This window comes from Lepisma saccharinum, chromosome 2 (assembly GCF_977018435.1).
Source record: "Lepisma saccharinum chromosome 2, izLepSacc3.1, whole genome shotgun sequence".
In the NCBI taxonomy this organism is placed as follows: Eukaryota; Metazoa; Arthropoda; class Insecta; order Zygentoma; family Lepismatidae; genus Lepisma; species Lepisma saccharinum.
In genome coordinates, this window is record NC_139230.1 from 46,442,220 (window position 1) to 46,465,736 (window position 23,517).

A 23,517-nucleotide genomic window follows, 5' to 3' on the forward strand; every position below is an offset into this window, starting at 1 on the left:
CAGCACTATGCTAAACATTATCTACCAAGGCAAAGAAACTGTCCTTGCCCTCTCCCCTCCCCCCACCTTGCCCCATCAGTTTTGAAACCCAATCGCCGCCACTGAGCATGCATCGCATAAATATTTACAGTAATATAATATAATATTATATTACGTTATTAGAACAGTTCGTACTCGGTAAATAAAGAGGAAAAAATAATAAGGAAAGGGTGGGATTTGAACCTACGATGTTTCGATCTTGACGAAAACAGTAAAAAAACGAAAATGCTGTCATCTAACCAACTACTCCAGGAGATTGCTAACAGAAAACTGAGTAAAACACGTTAATCTCAGATGAAGCAACATTGTGCCAGAGTTTTGAACCATCTTTCGTCAAGAACCAAGGAAAAGACACACTTTGCAGAATCGTTTGGTGTTGTGCAAGGTGTCTTTACTAAACATTTCGCATAAAATCATCAAAAATTTGCCTCCTTGCATTCAAATGTGACCGCAATTTTTTTCAGGTGGATGAGAACCGGTTCAGTGTTTCACAATGCACATACATTTTCCTATTTTCAAATTCAGAACGAAGAATCTTGAAATATTTTCAACATTCGTATTTCTACGTAACGTCTACTCATATATTTTATTACTGCTTTAGGGTATCTTTACTTTATGGAATGTGAAAGAATGAAAAAAAAATCACGAGCGTTTTCATTCAGGAAGACGAAATGTTGCAAAGTTGGCTACTCTTAGTTGGTTCTGAAGCGCTATGATGCCAAATTTACGAATTCCAGACTTTAAAATTTTTCAGGGCGGTCAAATAAGATGTTGCTAAGTGTACAATTATAGTGGAGTTGCAATTTTTTGATTTATATGTTTGGCTACATACTAACATTTTACAGTTTCTTAGCTGTAGACATCAGACACATATATTAGGGTTTTATTGTACATCCTACAAGAAAATCTAGTGTCACAGCACCTATGCTTTTGCACAATAACTGAAGGGCTTTGTTTTCAGTATAGAGACATTCTGTTGTGATTATACATGCTGTAATTTATATCTTGCTCCATAAATTCCATCACTCAGGTATAGGCAGAGTGCCATATTCAGTAAGTATGTGTTTGTCTTGATTTTATGTTTACCAAACTTATGTTCCAGCTTTACATTTTTCTCAAACTATACTGATATCATACAGTTTGCAGAACATCCTCACCCCAAGAGAAATACATACACGCACAAGCTTACTCTCCCTCTCTTTCTCTCCCTTCAAGTTTTTTGCCCTGAATAGTTTGATCCAACTCTCCATACATAAGATAGTAGAATATTAAGATAAGTGATGTGACCAATACACGAAGGCTAAACCATTTCTCAAAATCTCAATGATCATTTTTCTTTAGTGGGCTGCGCGAGACCATGTCTCTCCTCTGTGAGGAGAATCTCAGTCTTCAAACCAAAATATCATACATCAAAAGTGAAGCAGAAGCTGCAATGAGGGATGGAGAGGGAAAGGTAAGGAAATTTGGAAACATGGCAAGTGTATTTTTAATAAAAAAAGACGTTACAAACTGTACTTACGTATGAGAGTATGTTGTTCCTATTTTTCTTATTTTAGAACTACGTTTCGGAGATTATCTATCCCCTTCTTCAGGTTCGTATGAAAAAACTAGGTACTTAGCATAGTACCACGTCGAAATGTAATAAAAGAATTGTGGACAAGGGTTGGTGTGGATTCATTTAAGATATATCCCCACCCTAGATGCATATAAAAAGCTCGTCATTCACTAAAAACTTGCACAATTAACCTATTCTCATGTTAAAAACGTTAAAATACTAAAAAACCTGTGTGTATCACTATATACAACTTGCAGGTTCAGCCTTTCCTGCACAACTCGCATACGTAAGTACAGTTTTTAACATTAATTTTTAATGTCTTATTATATTCGGGAATTGTGAATAATACACACCAAACCTACAAAATGCTAGTGTACTTTTAATTTGTGTGTCCAGGAAAACCTCAATTATAAACTTCCAAGAATTGATGTGTAAAATAAAATACAGTTGAATATATTTTTTTTGCAGGAGGACCCAAGATTGGAAACATACAATATATAGGGAAAATGTAAAATTTGGAACATACAATCAGGGTCCCACTGTATATAGACATATTTAATCTTCATCAAAATGAGAAGGCACGTGTATTAACACGTTCACTGCCACGTCAGTCTTAATGACTGAAACGGGTGCACACGATGTTGGTTATTATGACTGAAACATGTGGCTTGCACTTTGTTGCTCCTAGTTCGCTGTCAATCACAAGTATAACAATGATGCCCATAATGCTAGAATGACAATATATGGGGAGTTGAGTGCAAATAAAAGTGTTTTGGCAATTTATTCCTGGAAAACATGTCAGTTTTCTCTTTCAGAGGTTCTGAGCACTCACTATGGCAGTTGAAAGTAGCAATTCTATTGCAAATTTTCTCCACTTCACTCTTTTTCTAAAAGTCAAAGAATACGCTGCCATTTGGTCTGAAGTTCACTGATGATTTTCCAGTATTGTAATCAACTACTACTTTCAGCTTCTTAATGATTTGGCCATTTCTCTCCAAAATTTCAACTGTGTTGTCAGAATACTTGGAGAGCATTGTCGCATTCTGCCAGTTCTTCCAATTTAGGATAGTGATTCCTCTACTACTCTCTTTCGCAACAATGTCACTCTTTTTCTCTTTTTCACATGGCATTTAAGGGTGACATCTTTAGGGGACCCTTTTTGTTACTTATTTTTCAAAGTTCCCAGCAAGATTTGTTTTGTCCAACAATTAGTTAGTTCGGTGCTTGTGTATGAATTTCCAGTACATGCTGTTCTTTCTGCATTCAAAAGAGGTTCACATAATTACTTCACAACTCCTGTCAGTGTAGTTTTTCTAACTTGAAGACTCTTTCCAGCATAAATTTTCAAGAGAAATGTGTAGCCATGTCCCATACATATTTTGAAAATATTTTTTCCATATCTGTGATGCTTTTGCTTCAAATATTGTCGCATGACAAGCCACCCTCGAAAAGGTATGAGTGACACATGAACACGCACAGTTTCCCCAGGATGGTGACTGGAAATTCTCCATTAGTTGGCTAAGATGATTCTGAACTTTAACCTGTTGCCTTCTGGACATTAATCTTGTTAGCAAAATGACCATACATAACAGCTCAAAACTAAAAAAATAGTTTCATTTCTGCCAAGGTTGTAGGCTCCCACTGATGCAGTCTTGATGATTCAAACATATCTTCCTTTTACTGCAGCCATGTAAAAATCTCTAGGCATGCCATCGACTAGCTCCTGTATCACAGCTGGGCTTACTCCAACATATTCCATGAATTCTGGTAATTGATGCTGTCCACCTTGGAGTGAAAACCAGGAATAATTGTTGTCACTTCTTGCTACTGCGTCATGTTGAAATTGCTTTTCCAAATTGGTAGGTTTCATAGCAAAGGAAGTAGATGAGCAAGAGCATTGGTTCCAGTGCTATTTTTGCTTTGCACAGAGGTTGATTGGGTTATATCTGACCAAGATGTAAAGTGTATTTTCCCTATGAAAAACAATGCCACCACCACCGTGGTGTTGTATGGGACTATCACCCAACATTGCAATTTCCACTGCAACAAACTACATTGGAGCACATGCATAGGAATTCCATCCCATTCCTCCTTACAGGATTTCCAAATTTTGTCCTGGAGAACCTGGAAAGGTCAGGGAATTTCATTTCTGCTTGTTGTAGACACCCTGTTACTGAAAGGATGACCAAAAGCATGACCAACATGGCATGGCATGTTGTGTTGCCTCTTGGTTTTTATTAGGAAGGGGACTGATTAATCAGTACTCTATCGGTATTGGCCGATATAGGCGGCATATTGGTGTATCTGTTTATCAGTAAAATTAGCGATTATTATTATTTTACCGATCCGACATATCAATAAATATCTGATAATTTAGTGCAAAATTCTGCAATTTTGTTGTAATTTTTATGGATAATCTCCATAATTTCTAAAAAAGTAAATGTCTAAATATGCAATTTCCTTTTCACTGCAGTCATCTTGAAACACACATTTATTAAGGAGGTCAATGAACCTTTCATGTTCTTCATAGACCATTTCTAATTTTATATCTGATATGTAGAATATCGGTATCGGTAAATTTTATATTGTTACTTTATCGGTATCGGCCAAAATTACATATATCTGCCCATCCCTAGTTTTTATCATTATCCGACAGAACTTTGAAAAAGCAACATTAAATTTTAAGAATTTTAGGGTATATTTTAATTATTCCAAAACAGCAATTTTCTCCTGAGTACAAAATTGTATCCTTACTTTCTAAACTTTGGAACTTCCTTCTGGTAGTGTTTCCAACCATGTAATACAGTGTCTTAAGAAATTGTAGCAAATAAATTTATTTAGTAGAGGCATTTTTAGGAGATGTTTTATTAATTTTTCTTTCTTGAAAATTGCTACATGTTCTTGTAATTTAACTATTTTTCTTTTTGTTTAAAGTTACTGGATGATCAGGATAGGAATTTTTATGCTTTGAGAGCTAAATATCGTGAATCGATGCAAACTGTGGTAAGTATTTGGGTTTTTCTCTCTCTAGGTGTATGGGGGAGTGGGTTTGCTGTATGAGTAGAAATGTTAACCCTTCAAGTAGGTATGATGGATATATCTTATAGCGGCAGTATTGCCAGCTACAGAAACAATTTCTGGAATTTCACTTCTATCGTAAGCCCCATGGACACTGAATGGATCAAATTTGAAGGGAAACATGACAAGAGACTACTCTTTGTGGATGTGTAATGACCATCCCCAAATTTTAGAAAATAAATATATATTTGTATTTGTTGAGGTCCTTACATTTTATAAGTCCAAATTCTTCAGTTGTAAAGAGAGTATTTTTCATTGATTGGTTGATGCAAAATAATCTATACAGTTATTTTTAGTGCTTTTTATTTTATTTTATCTGCGACGTTTCATTCTGGTTTCCCAGAACTTTTTCAAGCTACACCAAGATAATGATAATTCATTATTCATTCCTCAGAAGTGTAGTGTTATATGTATATCTTGGTGTAGCTTGAAAATATTCTGGAAAAACAGAACGAAATGTCGCAAATAAAATAAAATAAAAACCACTAAAAATAACGGGGTTGATTATTTTGCATCTATAAAAAGTGGTTATACAAACCTTTAAGAAGAACATTGATTAGTTGATTTGATTATTTTAGGTTTCTTTTCTGCCACTTTTGGTTAATCATGACAATGTGGATGAGTGAAGAATTAATTAAATTGATGAAGAACAACCATTGAGAACACCCATGTCCAGGCTGTGGTTCGAACCCAGAACCCCTGGTATTGTAGCATGCTGTGCTAAAGACTTCACAATGGAGGTCAGCAAAAGAATGGCTTTTTCAGACTTCATGTGATGGTGCAAAACCACTTGTGTTATCAGCAATACCAGGTGTTTCAGAAATAATTGAGGAGTTACAAAAAATTATTGCAAGTGAACTATGGACTCCGTTAGTGATATGTCACAGCAGACGACAGGCTGGGACTCAGTCTAAACAAATAAACACATACTTTTATTCATATACAAATACATTGAGTTTCCCATTGCAATGGGTAACTTGTAAGAATCATGACAGCAGTTACGAAACAAAATTGTGATGTGCATCATACATCAATGTAAAGATTAGATTTCGGACAATATGTCTATATATAACATATACCTTACAGATGAGAATGTAAAGAATAAATTGAGTAGGAAATCAAGTAAAGTGAATGCTCCAAGAGAAATCTCAGCCAATAGGCGCCATTGGTTCAATCACCTGAGGCTACTGGTTTCCCATCATCCATAGCGACAGCATGGCTGACTTGAGATCAAGTGAGCTTCAGTTGTGCTCGGAACTGGAATGTCAAACTTTTGTATAAAAATGCATGATTTTCTTACTCTGGTTATTCTTTACCTTATTCTCTGTAAGGTATGTGTGATATATAGTCATATTCTTCGAAATCTCATCTTTACAGTGATGTATGACACACATCATAATTTTGTTTCATAACTGCTGTCACAATAATCAAAGCTACCCCTTCCAAAGGAAAATAGCATTGATTTGAATTGGAAGAAAACATGTTTTCTCATTGTGTAGACTCAAATCCTGGTTTTTAGTCTGCTGTGACATCACCACTAATGGAGTCCATTGAACTTACGTTAATGAAACCAGTCCAAAACAATCGAGGAACACAAACAGTTTGTGTGTTGTTTTATTAAGCTGAGAGTTCATATCCCTGAATCTAGGTGACACTCGAATCACCCACGTCATTCATAGTATTTTGTGCAATGTGTCGCATGATATCACAGATGTAAGTGAGCATATCATCACAGTGATAGAAACTTGACAGGCTCATGTTGATGACAGTGTGGCAAGAAGTAGACTGTCGTGTTGATGTGTGATGTGTCACTCGTGCTGCTCACATTGAACATTTATAAGTGTCAAATAAAACTGTTCGCGTTCCTCGTTTATTCTGGACTGGTTTCATTAATGTAAGTTCAATAGTTTACTTGCAATAAATTTTTGTAACCCCTCAATTATTTCTTGAACACCTGGTATGTTTCTGTATCAGGTGCCTTCAGATCCAGGACATCTGCAACTCAATTGCAAGTAACATTATTCTCATTAACCCATTTAAATACCCTACTAGCAATTTTCTAAAGCTTGGAGAGTCTATGGAAGTTTTTGAATGCTCTGTCTGATGTAAGATATTTGTAATTTCTATGTATTCTGAAGCTAGATTTATGAGTATAGGTACTGCATATTAGAGAAAAAGAAGTCCAAATTTGGGTAAAAATTGTATTTTTTTTTGTATGAAGAAGTGTAATTATGTACTTCTGTGTAAAATGCAATTTGTCCTATCTGATTTTTTAAATAAAATTATTTACATTTGAAGGAAAGACCTAAGCCCATTTCCACTTTTATTTCCTGCTGAAACCAACTAATTTCACTTGCTTAGAGCTGTCATTTGGACCGGTCACCCTGACTGAGTTTGGAAGCAGTTTGATTGTTGCTTTTCCTTTGTAAATAATTGCTGCTACACTTGCTCCTTGCATTGCTTGCAGCTAGAAACATTGTTTTCTCAAGAAATATTAATGAATACATGTAAATGAGTTACTCATTTTATCTGCTAAACTTACTTTTAGAAGTTCAATTAAGTTGGTTGAGCAACAAGTTCCCAAGAAATGCTTGTTGGCAATACTATATTAATACATCAATTGTTTTAGCTCGACCTGTTGCAATTAAATATAATTTACCAACAGATTTTTATATTTTTGGAAATTGTGTGCATAAGTAAATAAGTTGCTTTGCAAGTCAGTCTGATATTTCTTTAGACCCAAACTCTTATACTCTCTCCAAAATTAGGTTAAGATATCTCAGTTAATTTACAAATAGAACTGAGTTAACATGAATCATATGTTGTCACCCTTGATTTTTGCAGGAATTTGAGCAATCTGAGATTTTTGGGGTATTTAATTTAATTTTCTTGAAATCTATGTTTTCAGGTTCTTCATTTTCCTACAGGATACATCTTTAGGCATTTTACAATTACAGTTTTTAAGATGCATACACAAAGACACCGGCAGATTTAAATTTTTGTTGTTCACTCCTTTTAGATCAATTCAAGCATCTACTTTTGTAATTTTGTTCCGTGCCTGGATAATGTATTTCTAAAGTGTCAGTAGCCAAAATGGAGGACAAATTGATATCATGTACAAAATTTTACAGGCCATCAAAGCAGATTGTGGAATAATAGTTTAAAAATAACATATCTGCCAACCATTGGTTTTGCAGACTATGATGATTCAAATGACAAATTTGTTAATAAAAGTAAATCATAATAGATTGTCTTTTGACATGTCCCATTTACTGTATAGGCATTTTCGAATGAAGATGGCTGAAAACATATAAGTCCCAATATAAGTACATTGTCTTCATAAATATTTTATTGCTTGCATAATGGAAAGAAAATGTAATAACAATTTTCTCAACAAAAATAAGTTCTCATAATAATATTCATGTACTTTAAAAATCTATTTCCTGGAAGTAAGCTGATGAAATTTAGATAAAGGAATAATGGCATTTTATTTTTTTAGGTAAAGCTTGAAGAAAAGTTGTATGCAAGAGAACATGAGGTTGTCTGCAAAGTGGAAGAGATTCGTAGTCTTGGTCTTGATTTGGTTAAGGCCAATAAAATAATTTTTCAGTTGCAGGAGGAAGTGAGATCTCAAAATAGAGCTGTAAGCATTGTGATTCAGATATATCCTAGACCTAAATAGTGTGAATGTAGTTACATTATTATTGTTATTAAAAAAATTACCAATTCTGATAATGTTCTGATCAGATATAACAGCATGTAGTTTCGTAATGAAACCATATGTTTCATTTTCCTAAACAATTAGCCTTTAGTGTCCAGTTAGTTGAATTTGAAACCACACCTGTTTTTCCGTTGAGGATGGATAGTTGATTTCAACCAGCAGGGCACAGCAGTAATTAATGCATTATTTCTTGAAAACTGTACATGATATTTCAGTTCTGTCTTTTTTTTTATGTTTAGTGTACATGTGAAGGTATGACATACTCGAATTAAAAAGAATATATCCATCGTTAACTATTATTAACAAGTGAAGTTTGAAAAAGCCCCATATTATTATGGGATAGATTTTAAAAATGGCTATCCTATAACTTCTAAACTACTGCATCTTAAAAATTTTAAATTCCACAAATTTGCCTGGACCACGTGGTAGCACACGGCAGCAATTAATGTGCCATTTCTTGATAACTAGTATACATTATATTTCAGTTCTGTCTTTTTTTGTTCATTAGTAGAGGCACATAATTTTGGTAAATAAAAAGCAAAATTTCCGTACAAAAGCAGAGTCAATTTTGGGTTCAAAAGTGGTAAATTAAATAAAATTTCAGTGTTATATCGGTGAAAAATCACATGAAAAGTGGTATATAAAAAGACATTTTGGTTTTAAAATTGTGAATATAACCTTAAATTTGATTTAAAAACTATACTTACTACACAAAATTAACATTTCACTTCTCATAGCATATTTATTTAGTTATCAAGGTATTAAGTTTATTTCTGTGTAAAGGAGCCCATTTTTGCTTCTCCAATATTAACTGCAGAAGTAATAAATTTTCCGTGAATTGCATAAGTCACAGGATAAATCAGACCTCAGAAGGTGTCGCATCAGTAAATAAACCCCAAATTTCTTGTTTAAGAGTTTATTCTCATTTTGCAGTTTATTTCGCATTATGGTAACATTTCACACCTTTCAAAAACATGAAAAATTAACACTGCAATGTGTGTTTTGACATTTCGTTTTTCGTCAAAAACTAAATATGGATGCCCCTATTCATTAGTAGAGGAAAAGGTCTAAATATGGGCCCCCCCCTTTTTATTTTGTCATTTTCGGAGAAGAAACAATAATATATTAAGCACCTGCCTTTAAAATGCATATCTATGAAATATGTACTCAAATGTACCAGGTGTGCCGGTTAATAATTCTTAATTGATCCGAAAGAAAACAAGTGTATCTGAGGAGAAAGGTAGCAAATGCTTTATTCAAAGTATGCGCCATCGCTAGCTATACATTTTGCTCATCTGTCAGTCAAATTGTGGATGCCCTACCAGAAAAATCGTTCACATCTTGAGGTGATCCAGTCAACTAGCCATTGTTCGACATCTTCATAATTGTTGAAGTGTTGCTGGGAAAGTGAGTGAGACATTGATGAAAACAAGTGGTAGTCCGAAGGGGCTAAGTCTGGTGCATATGGCGGGTGGGGCAAGAATTCCCAGCCAAGTGCAGAAATGGTGTGTGTGATGCCTTTTGCTGTGTGTGATGAGGCGTTGTTGTGCTGCAAAATCACTTTTCCGTGTCTTGTCGCGCAACCTGGATCTTTCCCATGGCATGAAGACGATCAGATATGGTTTGGTGACATTTAACGTCTGTGCCAGTTGTTGTTGCCTTTGCATATTGTCTTCGTACAACAGTGCTTGGAATTCGGCATCTTGGAATTTTTTTAGCTGCCCCAGGCGATCTTTGTCTTTCAAGTCGAAATCACCACTTTTGAATCATCGAAACCAATGCACACACGCATCTTGCATTAGGACATTGTCACCATACATTTCTACAAGGATACGATGGCTTTCACTCACATTTTTCTTTTGATTGAACAAGAAAAACTCCTTGTTTGGTTTGAAGGTCGACATGTTTACCACACAAACCCAACAGTTGAGACTGTGCACCAACCCTTGCTTCCAGCGCCATGCAGTGACGAAATTAAGAATTATTAAGCGGCACACCTGGTAATAGCATGCTAAAGTATAGAAGGTCTCCATTTTTTTTTTTAAAAAATGCAATTTCCAAAAAAATGGTAAAATGATGTATTTCAAAATTGTGGTCTAAATGTGGTCTACTAGTGGCAATATCACAAAAAGCAATTGAATTTTTTTAAAAAAGTAATTTATCGTTTAAACATTATAAAATTCATATTTATGAATAATCTGTTGTTTTGAAAATCACGCGGAATGGGAAAAATCGAAATTAAGACAAACACAAATATTTGTTGGAAATGTGATCTCAGCATTAAACCTCATGTCAATTTATTTTTGCTCTCTGTGGTACATATTTCACAAAGAAATCATGGCATTATAAAAGCCCATATTTGTTTTATATGCCGCTAATATCATAACCTATACAAAGCAGATGAGAATTCAGAAAATGCTGAGTTAAAACATACCTGCAAAAAGTTTTCGGAGGTCACAGCGTCCAAGGCCGAAACTAACCAGCACTTTCTCTTTCTTGCAGATTGGCGCTGCAACCTTTGTCCTTGACAGATAACCAGTTCCCATAGCCTCTGCCAGGTTGCAGCACCCGGGAAGCGCTGATAACTCCAAAACCCATATTTAAATTTTCGCCCAAATTTAGACCTTCTCCTCTATACCTCCAAAGGTATTACACACTCGAATTACAAAACAAGCATTGTTTGAAAAAGCCCTTTGTTTCCCTTTTTTTTATAATGGTATAAATTGAAGATGAAAGGTAACTGCTCAACCACTGCATCTTTTCCTTTAATACTAATTATTGGGAGGCACAATGAATAAATCTTACCTCTGCTAAAAGCTGTCTTTAAGAAAGAAAACAAAACAATTTCATCTCTACATTTTTCAGCTACAATTTTTTTTTTTTTATTACATGGAAAGTTTGAAAAACGCACACTTGAAAAGGTGCCAGATGCAACGGGAATATATTAGTATGATGCTCCGCCTGCCAAAGATTAATTTATTGTGGGCTTGGTGTTAGAATGCAATGAATTCTCAGTTCACGATCGCACTGCTGAATCTTTTGAACTTGTGCTATGGCCAGAGTATTGATGCTTCATTGTGTTTATTGTTTCATCAATTTCATCTCATGATTGTCTATACATATTTAAAGCAAAACCAAAATCACAACAAAGATGATATAGATTATGTGTACATATTCATAAGAACAGTAACACAGTGGCTAGAAATTAGATACCACTACCAGATATTACCATGTTTACCGATATGGTAAATTGTAAATATTATCAGCAAATTTAACAGTATTTAAGTATTTAAGATGTGCAGGAATTAGAGGCTACACCAATAATGGTATGCTCTTGAGAGTTATACAAAATTTTAGTGATCAATCAAGTAATGCATATTTCTTTTTTGATGGAAACACAAAATGTTACATAACACACTGTAATGTTCATTTTCCATGTTTCTGAAAGTTTGAGGTGCATTTTGCAGCCATGTTTTGTCACAAAATGATGTGAACTGAACTGCAGAATGTCAAGTAAACATGAAATTTAGTCTATTTACATTCTGAAGTCCGAATTATCATGCAAGTTATGAAATTCCTGAAAAATTGATGAATTCTGTTGTAAATATTTGACAAGCGAAAATGGACTCCTCTTCACAGGAATACACTTAGTGCTCTGATAACTACAAAAATGTGGTATTAGATGGGAAATGTTTGTTTTATCTTGGGATAATTGCAACTTCAGAAAGCATTGTGTTGGTAAATAAATTCAAAATTCCATGTTTGAAATTTTCAGTCGGTAACGCGTCTGACTACCATTCTAAAGGTCCCGGGTTCAATCCCTGGCCGGTTCAAATCCGGGAACTTTTCTAACGATGGAAGCGGCCCCGGTGCCCACCCAGCGTCGAATAACATGGGTACCTGGGGGAAACCCTGGGGGGTAAAGGCGGCCAGGGGCGTGATGCTGATCACATCATTCCCACTCACGACCGGATCAAGAAAGTGTGGGGCGTTACCCCACACCCCCTATACGTCTTCATGGCGTGGTGCTAAGCACAGGGGAACACTTTACCTTTTTTTTTTATGTTTGATACCTAATTTTGTGTTTTGCAGTTTTGTTGGAAAATGTACCTCACACATTTCAAAACCATGAGAAGGTAACATTACCACATGTAATTTTACTTTTCGTGCTACAGTCGAAAGCGAAATGTGCTTGCCTCTAAATAAACTCCATATTGGGCCTACTGATATGGTTTTTCTCCTCTAATTCTTCCTCCAAGCAGGCCCTCATTATTCCTTGTCTCAGGATATCACCTACCATCCTAAATTTTATCTTGATCATTCTCCACAGGCTTCTCTTGCTATGTGCACATTTCAAAACTTCTTTGTTTCTTATTCTTTGACCTTCAACATTCTCCTGTAGCTCCACATTTCAAATTTCATTTTTTTTTTTTTTTTTTTTTTTTGCAGATCCGTGCAATATGAAAATGTAATCACATAAGCTAAAACAACATGCGCTCCATTTTTAGAATGTGCTGTTGTTTATTCACATGAGTTTAAATGTGTTTTTAAGTCCACTTTATACATTGCATGTGCTCAATGAGGGGTAGGTACTCACTTTGTAACCAATTCTCAGCCTTTTTATACAAAGTGAAGTATGTACACCAAAAAGTTTAGAAATGAGCCGGTGGAAGAAAACTTTAAAGTACAGAAAAATATAAAACACATTAAAATGTTGTAACCTATTGCTTTATATGTAATCACAAAGACTGAATGTTCAATGCAGGGAAATGTAAAAATTAGGGTTCCACTGTATATAAATTGAAAGACCTTGCAAATGTATGTAGCAAGTGCCATCTTGCTCAAAGGGTTCTGGGATTGAATCCTGTTGAAACATGGATATTTTGTTGTTCTTCTGTCTGCTTCATCCTCATCATAATGATTAACCTAAAAAGGTAGAAAGCTACGATTTGGAAAGATTGATAGATATTTACATGGGATCATCCAGAAGCACCATCCGAGACCTTTCTCATGGTGGCTACTCACTGGGAATTCTGGGATTTATGTGTGAATTATTCGCTCCAGGAATTATGCGTGAATTCTACTGGAATTTTTCTCCTGTTGGGAAAATGAACCTTCTTTTACACCAATTCAATCATTGTGCTCCAGCAATAGTTCTTTGATGCACAAGGAGAAAACTTTGTAAAACATACTTAGTTTTGTGAATGAAACACTTTTTCTGCTGTGCTAAAAAAAAAAATAGTGACCTCTGGATTACACTTGTATTTAAAGAAATTTAGTGAAACCAGAAATAATTTTGGTATTTTTTAAAAAGATTTCTTCATATGTTTTTAGAGAAATATTTACATAACAGCCAAATATATCAACGATTATGCTAACAGAAGTTCACGAACTGAAATTCAACAAATTTCATTAATTCTTACCTTTTTTTCCTTAAATATAAGTGATGTTGGCATGGGATATTTTCCAACTTTTAGAATGTTAATGTGATGGCCTGAAGAATGACTTCGACAATTTAGTATTATGTGAACTTCATTTAGGACAGAGCATTGTCAAATAAATCTTGAAAGATTCCTTAAAATTGCTTTCAATTTCTCATAAAGTTTTGTGTACACCTGAAAGTCTTCCCCTTCTTTTTGTGCCATGATGATCTTCTCTTCTGACTGTTGTTATTCCTTAACATCTAGTATTTGTTTTAAGTTGGATGAAAGTGAAACCTTTGGGTTTGAGCCCCTGAAATGCCCTTTTAAATTCTAAATAAATGCACCTTTATGATAATTGTCTCAAAGTACAACTGCATAGAATGCAGAGCGTAAAAGATACATGCTAATTGGCAGTACTAAAATAAATTGGTTTACTGATTATGTATTCAATATTCTCTATTTTTGTTGTACTATGTGTAATTTTTGCACTATCTTAGGCTGAACATCATGAGACAAGTGACTTAGAGGTGCGTGAAGAACTCAATAGATTCCAGAACGTGTTTTTCAACATGAGCAGGGAACTGGATGAGAAGAACAAAACATTGGGGGAGCTACAAATGTCTGACACACTGCAGAGAAATGGGATACGGGAATTGGAGCAGACAGTGACCGATCAAAAACAGGAGATCCAAGTAAAGGACAACGGTGAGTGAAATTGTATTTCCAGATTGGTCACTTCAAAACTCTTTATGCAGTGATATATTCTAGGGATGTGACAGATTAATTGTTTACTCCATTGGTGTCTTCCCATGTAGGCATATCAGTGTATCAGTTTATTGGAAAAATTGCAGATTATTTTACCAATCTGATATATCTATACATATCTGTAAATTTACTACAAAACTGTACCATTTTGTTATAATTTTTATGGATAATCTGCATGCCCCAATTTTGAAAAAAGTGTCTAAATATGCAGCAGCATTACAGTCACCTGGAAACACATTTATTAAGGTCAATGAACCATTCAGGTTCTTCAAGGACCATTTGAATTTTTATATAGGATCTGTAGAATATCTGTTATCAGTATCAGTTAGTGTTATAGCTTTCATATCAGCACTTTTCCTGTATCTACCAAAATTTCATATCAGCCCGTCCCTAATATTTTCTTTTGTTTCATGTTGGTGGTATTGATAAAGTACTTGTATGTAACTGGAAATGTTACAAACAAATTGGCATAATTTTTTAACTAAATTACAGTATTATATATATCCCTTGTCGCCCTCCTTTCTTTCATCCACTATGTATACCGTGCGTCCATTTCGATCTGCAGCCGAGAGATCGGGAGAAGCGTGACGGGCGGCACTGACGGAGATGCCGACATTTGCGGCCTGAAATGCCCGCTTATTTTTATGGACATATGCAGACATTTATATAAATATTGCAAAACGAGCACTAACCTGTGTTATAAGGGTATGGTTTTAATTTTAGTAGCTTAGTGACTGTATGTGCCGATGATTTTGACACGCCCATCTCTTGTGAAACACGGCGTAGAGATTTGTTTGGAGAACGTTCTAACGCTGCACCAATATCATCGAGTTTTGCTTAGAATCCGTCATTTTTGCTTAGGTGTTTTAACCCTTTACTGGAAGTATGTGTCTGACAGACACGCATGGTTTTTTTTCTCGTTGTGCTGGCATCCCTGTATGTTTCTGTGAAGCGAGCTCCTCAATACCTTCATAATTTTTTTTTCTTAGTTTGGTGGTGTGATTCATTGTTGTCGGTCGCGCTTGTGTGTTAGCTGATAAGAGCTTTTTTGTAACCTACCGTGTCTGAGAGGCACATACTTCCAATAACGTAAGTTTTTTTGCATGTCCCTTGGACACATACTTCCAGTAGTGGAGTTTTCTTGCACACAAGTATTATTGATGTTGATGATTAGAACTTAGTTATAATGGAGGAAGGACCTTCTACATCTAGGAAAAAGAAACTAAGCGATGTAGCGAAAGTGGGTGAACCCAATTTTTGTGCCAAGGTTTCAAAAATGTGGGAAGAAATGGAAGAAGAAGACGGGCTAGAAGAGGAGATGGAAGATCTATTTTCTGATGATGATTCCGATGTGGACTCCATGTTCATTCTTGTGACATATGGTTCTTCCACTGATGATGAAGATTGTCGTAATATCGAAGCTAGTATTTCGTCAAAGAGCATCAAAAGAGCAATTACAGACCAACTCATAAGTGTGAAATAAAGGCACTTTTAGCTCTTTTTATGCTTACATCAATTTGTAAGTCTGGACATGAGGATATGGTTTTCCTATTTTCTACTGATTCTATGGGTAGACCCATATTTAGATCAGCCGTGTCAGTGAAGCGTTTCTAAATTTTGTTACTCTCCCTCTGATTTGACGACTCTGAAACAAGAGAAACACGGAAGGAGACAAACAAAGTTGCATTTTCATAAAAAAAGAAAAGTTTTTCTCAATAATAGTTATTTTTTCTTACGTAGCACTTGCGTTGTGTATGTATTTTGAAATAAATTTTATAATATTAGTTATAAGAATAAATCTATGTAATACTTTGCAAGGAAACAAAAGTTTCGGCGTTCCGTGTCTGTCAGACACATACTTCCAATTATGTAATAAAAAATCATACTTCCTGTTAAGGGTTAAAATTTAACGATACAGTTTCTCGTAATTTAAGGACAAGATGTCTAACCGTATCTCTGTGTGGAGTTGAAACGCATGGGAATTTCTGTACAAATTACCTACACACGTCTCGACACGAGTTTGTTTTCACGTAGGTACGTGTCACACATAAAAAAATCTTTGTTCTAACGTGAATCTTGCGGCTGGCATTCCAATCGTCTCACTGACACGTCACACATACACACTACAATAACACAAACAAGTAACTGCAAGTAACCAAGAATAACACTCTTGTGCACAGTACGAAATTAACACGCTCTTGGTTTACATTGCTCGCCACTATATTTACAACTCTGTCTTCATCTAGTCGCGAAGGAACAAAAAACTCGAGCTCGGAGATTTCGGATTGCAAGGAAGCTCACGAACACTATTGACTTTTAACGGTTTCTTCTACAGCGTAATCTTGATACAGTGTTGCACATTCAAAACCTCCAAACGATCCCCATCGGCACAAAACTCTTTCAAGGATATAAACTTAAGCAGGACGTTACTGGTCAAAACTATGATTAAAATGTTTTATTATCTGTGGCTCTTAACATCGTTTCTAAAGCGTATTTATTTGTGCATATAAGAGCAGAACTTGGATGAATTACAGAAGAACTTTTGCATGTTATAACACAGGTTAGTGATCGTTTTGCAATATTTATATAAATGTCTGCATATGTCTATAAAAATAAGCGGGCATTACAGGCCGCAAATGTCGGCATCTCCATCAGCGCCGCCCGCCACGCTTCTCCCGATCTCTCGGCTGCAGATCGAAATGAACGCACGGTATATAGGGTTAGTCAAAAATGGAGCAGATTTCAAAATGTTATTTCCAACAAACCATGCATGACAGAATTATAATTTACACATCATTCGATAGATTAAGGTTCAAAGTTTTGTTGTACAATATGTTGATTTTGTTCATGCACTAACAATGACTTTTTCTCATTGCAGGAAATGATGATGCCACAGCAAAAGTTGCATTGTGTGGTACAATTTGCAAAGTGTGAATCCATTGTGCAAGTGCAATGGATAGAGGAAATTTCAAAGTTTGAAAATTTCTAATGAAGGTGGGGCTGTTTGTTGAATCTACAGTGGAATTCAAGTTGCACAATGGATTCACACTTTGCAAGTTGCAGCACACAAAACAACTTTTCTTGTGCCATTGTCATTTACACACAATGAGAAAAGAAAAATCATAGTTAGTACATGAACAAAACCAATTGTCGTACAACAAATCTTTGAAGCTTAATCTATCCATTGATGTGTGGATTATGTTTCTGTTGTGTATTGTTTGTTGGAAATAACATTCTGAAATCTGCTCCTTCTTTTTGACTAACCCTGTATGTATATGTATATATATGTGTGTGTGTGTGTGTGTATGTGTGTGCGTAAAATAAGTAGTGGAAAAATACAGTGTGCTGCATTTTAAAAATTAAGCTCTAATTAAAAATAAAATTTTAGAGTTCGCTTGTGGAAATTTGTTACCCTTTTTTAAGCAATGAGTATAGTTACCTTATTTTTTTAGTAATGAGTACAGTTACCTTTTTTTTAGTAATGAGTACAGTTACCTATTTTATGTAGAGTACAGTTACCTTTTTTATGTAATTAATACCGTATATGTTTTCCTTATCATTAAATCAGAATAATAAACATGGCATTATAAATATTTACATTATTGCTAGCCGAATTTTAAAATCTGCAATGATAGGCTACAGTATGTATAATTGTAGAATGTACTACATAGTTAATCGTGCTGTTGCCAGTAGAGCCATGTATATAGAATTGTGTAGGAAGGCCAGTCTGGTGTAAGAATTAATTACCTTTAATCCAATATTATATTAGTAAGTTAGATGTTTTACGGTGACATTTCAACATGTGTAGCTTTATCTTAGTTGAATTTATGGCTTTCTTAGACCATATTTGAAAAATAAATAATATTTAAAAAAGAAACACTGGCTCTTGAGAAAAAGGTGATTGCCTCTGAATTATTTTTAGTAGGGATGGGACCGATTAATCGGTACTCTATCGGTATCGGCCGATATAGGCATATCGGTAAAATTACCGATTATTTTACCGATCCAATATGTCGATAAATATCTGATAATTTATTGCAAAAATTCTGCCATTTTGTTGTAATTTTTATGGATAATCTCCATGCCATACTTTCTAAAAAAGTAAATGTCTTATATGCAATTTATTTTTCACTGCAGTCACCTTGAAACACACATTTATTAAGGAGGTCAATGATCCTTTCAGGTTCTTCATGGACCGTTTCTAATTTTATATCGGATCGGTTATCGGCATCGGTAAATTTTGTATCTGTACTTTATCAGTATGAGCCAAAATTTAATATCGGCCCATCCCTAATTTTGAGTTTTGTGTACTCCTGTGTATATATGTATAGCAGGGTGGCTACTCACCAGGAATTCTGAATTATTGGCTCCGGGAATTATGCATGTGTTCTGTCTGAATACCATAGAAGTGAAAAATTGCAACTTTTTTTAATTCAAATCCCATTGAATTTATATTAATATTTATAAAGCACACACTACAGTTTTTTGTGGCAAAAATTCAGGGAGGGGGTGTAAGTGCACAACATACACCCATTTTTTCAGTGCTAATCTGATACAAAATGCTATTAATGATTCACACTGCACAGGAACACAGTGTGACAGAAATAAAGCATTCCACATGCTGAACAATTTTGTCCTGGTAACTGAACAGCTAAGAGAGCATAGTTAGGGGTGTAAGGGGTGACCTTCCATGTACACCCAATTGCCAACCTCAATTCCATGTAGTACAGCCTGGACTGCATTTCACAGACTAACGAGGCTCTGGCATCTGGCCATATGGTCAGTATAATTCTGTGTGATGTCCTGTTTTTGTCCTTATATGTGCTGAGTGCCTCTTTACAGCCTCAGCTTTTAACCAAAGTTGAAATATTTTACTATTTTAGTTACACGACATTACAGTTATGTTATTTTATTTATGGTAAGAGGCTGGAGTCTGTATCATGTGACACGTGCAAAATAGCATAAGTGCTGATGCACCCCAACTTTAAAAATCAAATTCAAAAGAGAGCATAGTTTGGTTGTGGATGAGCAATTTTTAGATAATCAGTTCTAAATTATACCAATTTTATGGATCTAGTGTCCATTTACTTTAGAGATATGAGCCAAGGGAGGGTAGGGGCATACCACTGTTTCTGTCGATGGAAATGACAAGGAAAGGTAAATATTTCAAAGGGAAGAGAACTTGAGCTTTATCAACCTCAGGGTTCAACACTCAATAAAATAAATGTGTAGTGATTGTCTCAAAACTTTTTTTTTTTAATTGTTATTTTTTCTTCCTTACAGTAATATACTGGTTGTCTAGAGTCGCTGGTATTTCTGTAAATAATCCTCCACAAGTACAGTTGCTGGGCCCTTTACAGCCTTTGCCAGCTTTGAGTCCTCCAATTGCAGCTTTGAGTCCTCCAATTGCAGCTTCGAGTCCTCCAATTGCAGCTTCGAGTCCTCCAATTGCAGCTTCGAGTCCTCCAATTGCAGCTTCGAGTCCTCCAATCGCAGCTTCGAGTCCTCCAATCGCAGCTTCGAGTCCTCCAATTGCAGCTTCGAGTCCTCCAATTGCAGCTTCGAGTCCTCCACTTGCAGCTATGAACCCTCTTGTGCCGTGTTATTGGCCTCCAGTTTTGATGCGACCAGGGCCAACCGTGGTAATGGAGACACCTACCTTTTCACCCTTTGAGAATAGGCTTCCTAGAAGCTTTGAACCTAGGCCAAGTGTGCCACATCCACCAGGAAAGCATTTCCACAAGGTAAGATACATAAGTTAGTAGTTTTGTGCATTTCATACAGGGTGTCATTAAAATGGCACCAAGGGACCACAGGAATGTATAGAGGACATGAAAACAACACTTTTATCAGTAACATTTTTGTCATTGGTGCATCGTTTCAACATTACGGACATTCAAAAACCTTGTTTTGCCACCTTCATGCTGGCAACCCAATGTAACATTAAATCGCATTGGTAATGTAGTTTCCTGTTGTGAAACAGCATGTGCCACTGTTACAAGGAACATGCATATTCTGGGGAAAATGAAATGCTACCAACAACATTATGTGCTGTAAAACATATCAGGAAACATGTTGAGTAACCCAAAGGAAAGCCTCCCCAATGGCACAGTGGTAACTTTGCCTTGTAATGAAAGGGTCCCAGGTTTGATACCCGTTTGAGTGACATAGTGGTTCTGATTCCACTTTAAACTGTAGGTCCAGTCTTGATTGGATGATCTGTGCATAAAGTGGACTTAAACCAAAGCTCAAAGGAACAAAGAAATCCAAAGTGAAATAAAGCAACAAATTTAAAAACTATGGAGAAAAAAATAATGTATGGAAAAGAAAGTGATGAAAACTAAGGCTGAAGTACAAGAAAAATAAACTAAGCATGTCTAATGTTGGAACCATAATTTGCTGTTGGAGGGAGAGGGGGAAGGGAAGCCTTCGAATATTAAAAGTTTTTTTTAAAAATTTTGTTAGTGCTTATTCTTGGGCACCTAAAAATTGGTTGTATCAGATTTTATCTCTCAACCTGGTATTGAACCAGGGAGCCCTTTATTACAAGGCGAAGTTACCACTATGCCATCAGGTAGGCTTTCCTTTGGGTTACTCAACATGTTCCCTGGTATGTTTTACATCACATAGTGTGGTTGGTAGTGTGTCATATTTCACAGAATATGTGTGTTCCTTGCAACAGTGGCACATGCTGTTTCACAACAGGAAACATGTTACTAATGCGATTTCATTTTACATTGGGTTGCCAGCATGCAGCTGGCAAAAACAGTTGTTTTTTTTAACTTTCGTAGTGCCAAAACAACACACACAGGCCATTTTAATGACATCCTGTATATTGAAAATGTGTATTGCATGACAGACTGAAAAGATAAATCGTGACTTGTAATGAAATGATAAGGGAAACCTCAATGATCTGGTATTGGATAATTTTAAGTGCCATATATTTGAAAGCAATTTACATTCCATGGTCAGTGAAAAAGGATATTCAACATATTTCAGTATGCATAGATCAAAATATGGATACCTTTTAATTTTAAAGTTAAGACAGGGGTGACCTTCCATGTTGTACACCCAATTGTCAACCTCACTTCCACATAGTACACCCTGGCCTGAGTTTAGAGATGAACGAGGCTCTGGCGACTGGCACTATGGGCAGTATAATTTTGTGTGTCTTGTCCTTGTGTGTGCCGAGTGCCTCTTTACAGCCTCAGCTTTTAACTGAAGTCAGAATATTTTAATATTTTAGTTACAAAATGACATTACAATTATGTTTATTTTACTTCTGTTAACCTAAGTCAGAATATTTCAGTCTTCCAATGTTATAGTTATGTTATTAGTTACATTTTAGTTCAGGTAAAGGGCTGGACCCCATATAAAGTGATGGGTGCAAAATAGCCTAAGTGCTGACGCACCCAAATTTTTAAATTAAAATTAGAAAATAATTAAAGGTAAGACAGTTTAAGCAAGGAGAATGAGTATGTAGACAGACACATGTATAAGCACTCTGTTGTCTGCATGTTCCCTTCTCTGCCTCTCTCTGGGTGAGACCTGGTCAGCCTGCATATGTATGTTAGAGCTCATTTGTATGCACTTTTGAAATGCAGAGCAGGCAAACTGAGTGAACCAGGCAGTAAGCTTTGTCCATGTTCCTGCAGGGGGAAACCTCCCTTTATCCGATTTGTAACAATGTGGTATTGTAAATAGGGCAAAAGAAACTGACAGTGCCTCCATTATCCCCATGGTATTTTTGTACCTCTCAATGCAAAGAGCTCCCACATTTCTTTTCTGTTGCTTGCTGGCCTGGAAATGCAACATGCAGGTGGGAAGTTCACACTGCATGGAATGCCCACTGACCTCTACAAGTGTAAACAATTTCCTCAAGCCTGCCCTAGGTTCTGTTGAGTCATTTGGAACAGGTATTTGCTGCAATTCTAGCTGCCTTACTCTTGTAACAGGGTGTTGACCAGTCAAGAATGTCAAGAAATCAACAGATAGGTCAAGAAAGTCATGAAAAAGTCCAGAAATTATGCTTTTGGTCAAAAAATTGTTTTTTTTAAATTATTATTATTATTATTATTATTCAGTATAGTGAACTTTCATTGTTCCTGTACTGGGATTTAATAAAATTGAATATTTGGAAATCTGAAATTGAAGTGAGTTGTGTGTAAGATTTGTTCACTTTGTTTCTTAAGAATTACATTCTTGTAATCGTGAAGTTCTGTAAAAAAAAAATAAGAAATGTGGCCACTCCCTATCTAGGATGAAGTCCGAAGCATTAATTTTTACATGCATTAATAATTAAAGCCAGTCTAAATTTCTTGTTAAAGTACAGCTTCAGTTTTCATCATAACTGGCCTTGTGGTATGAGTTTTTCATTGAATAAAAATATATATTTTCTTAATCTTGCAACTATACCTGAGTAGTGGGTGATTAAATAAATGTTAAGAAAGGGGGGGGGGGGGTTAGAAAAAAAAAGGTAGTGAAAATGTCAAGAATTTTTGGATTTCTTATTTTGGTAGATAACCTGTGTAAGTTATGATTCTATGAGGCCTTCAAGAATGTGAAATGAATGCTCATTGATTACTAATCTCCCACAGGAGAAAATTTTTATAACTTCTTGGCTGGGTCATTTACATGGACTTGATCAAATTTCAGTAAGCACATTATGCAGTTTCTACCTTTATCTTTTTTCTCAAGTGTCAATTTATACAGCTTAGAGGAGAAAGAAACTTGTTTGCACTTACATATTGTTTTGAAATTGTTCATGAGTGAAAGATCACAGATATTGAAGAGTTCCAGGCAAAGATGATTATTTTTTCTGTGATTTAAGTTTCTTTTTAAGTCGTGTTAGGGGAGGGATGGCAGCTTTGCTGAAAAATGAATGGAGGTGGGAGAAAGTACATAATTTTCTGCCCTTCATTTCTCCTGGATGCAGA

At 35.6% G+C, this 23,517-nt stretch overlaps 1 protein-coding gene across 1 annotated transcript in view; it reads left to right on the forward strand.

Annotated features, from left to right (window-relative positions):
* The window catches only part of LOC145981992 (uncharacterized), a 114,616-nt gene that overhangs the window by 56,169 nt on the left and 34,930 nt on the right, over positions 1-23,517 (forward strand). The window contains exons 6-10 of the mRNA XM_083115526.1: positions 1,381-1,492; positions 4,529-4,597; positions 8,172-8,315; positions 14,314-14,521; positions 19,865-20,325. Coding sequence (XP_082971652.1) covers positions 1,381-1,492; positions 4,529-4,597; positions 8,172-8,315; positions 14,314-14,521; positions 19,865-20,325 — 994 coding nt within the window. The remainder of the gene's footprint in view (positions 1-1,380; positions 1,493-4,528; positions 4,598-8,171; positions 8,316-14,313; positions 14,522-19,864; positions 20,326-23,517) is intronic.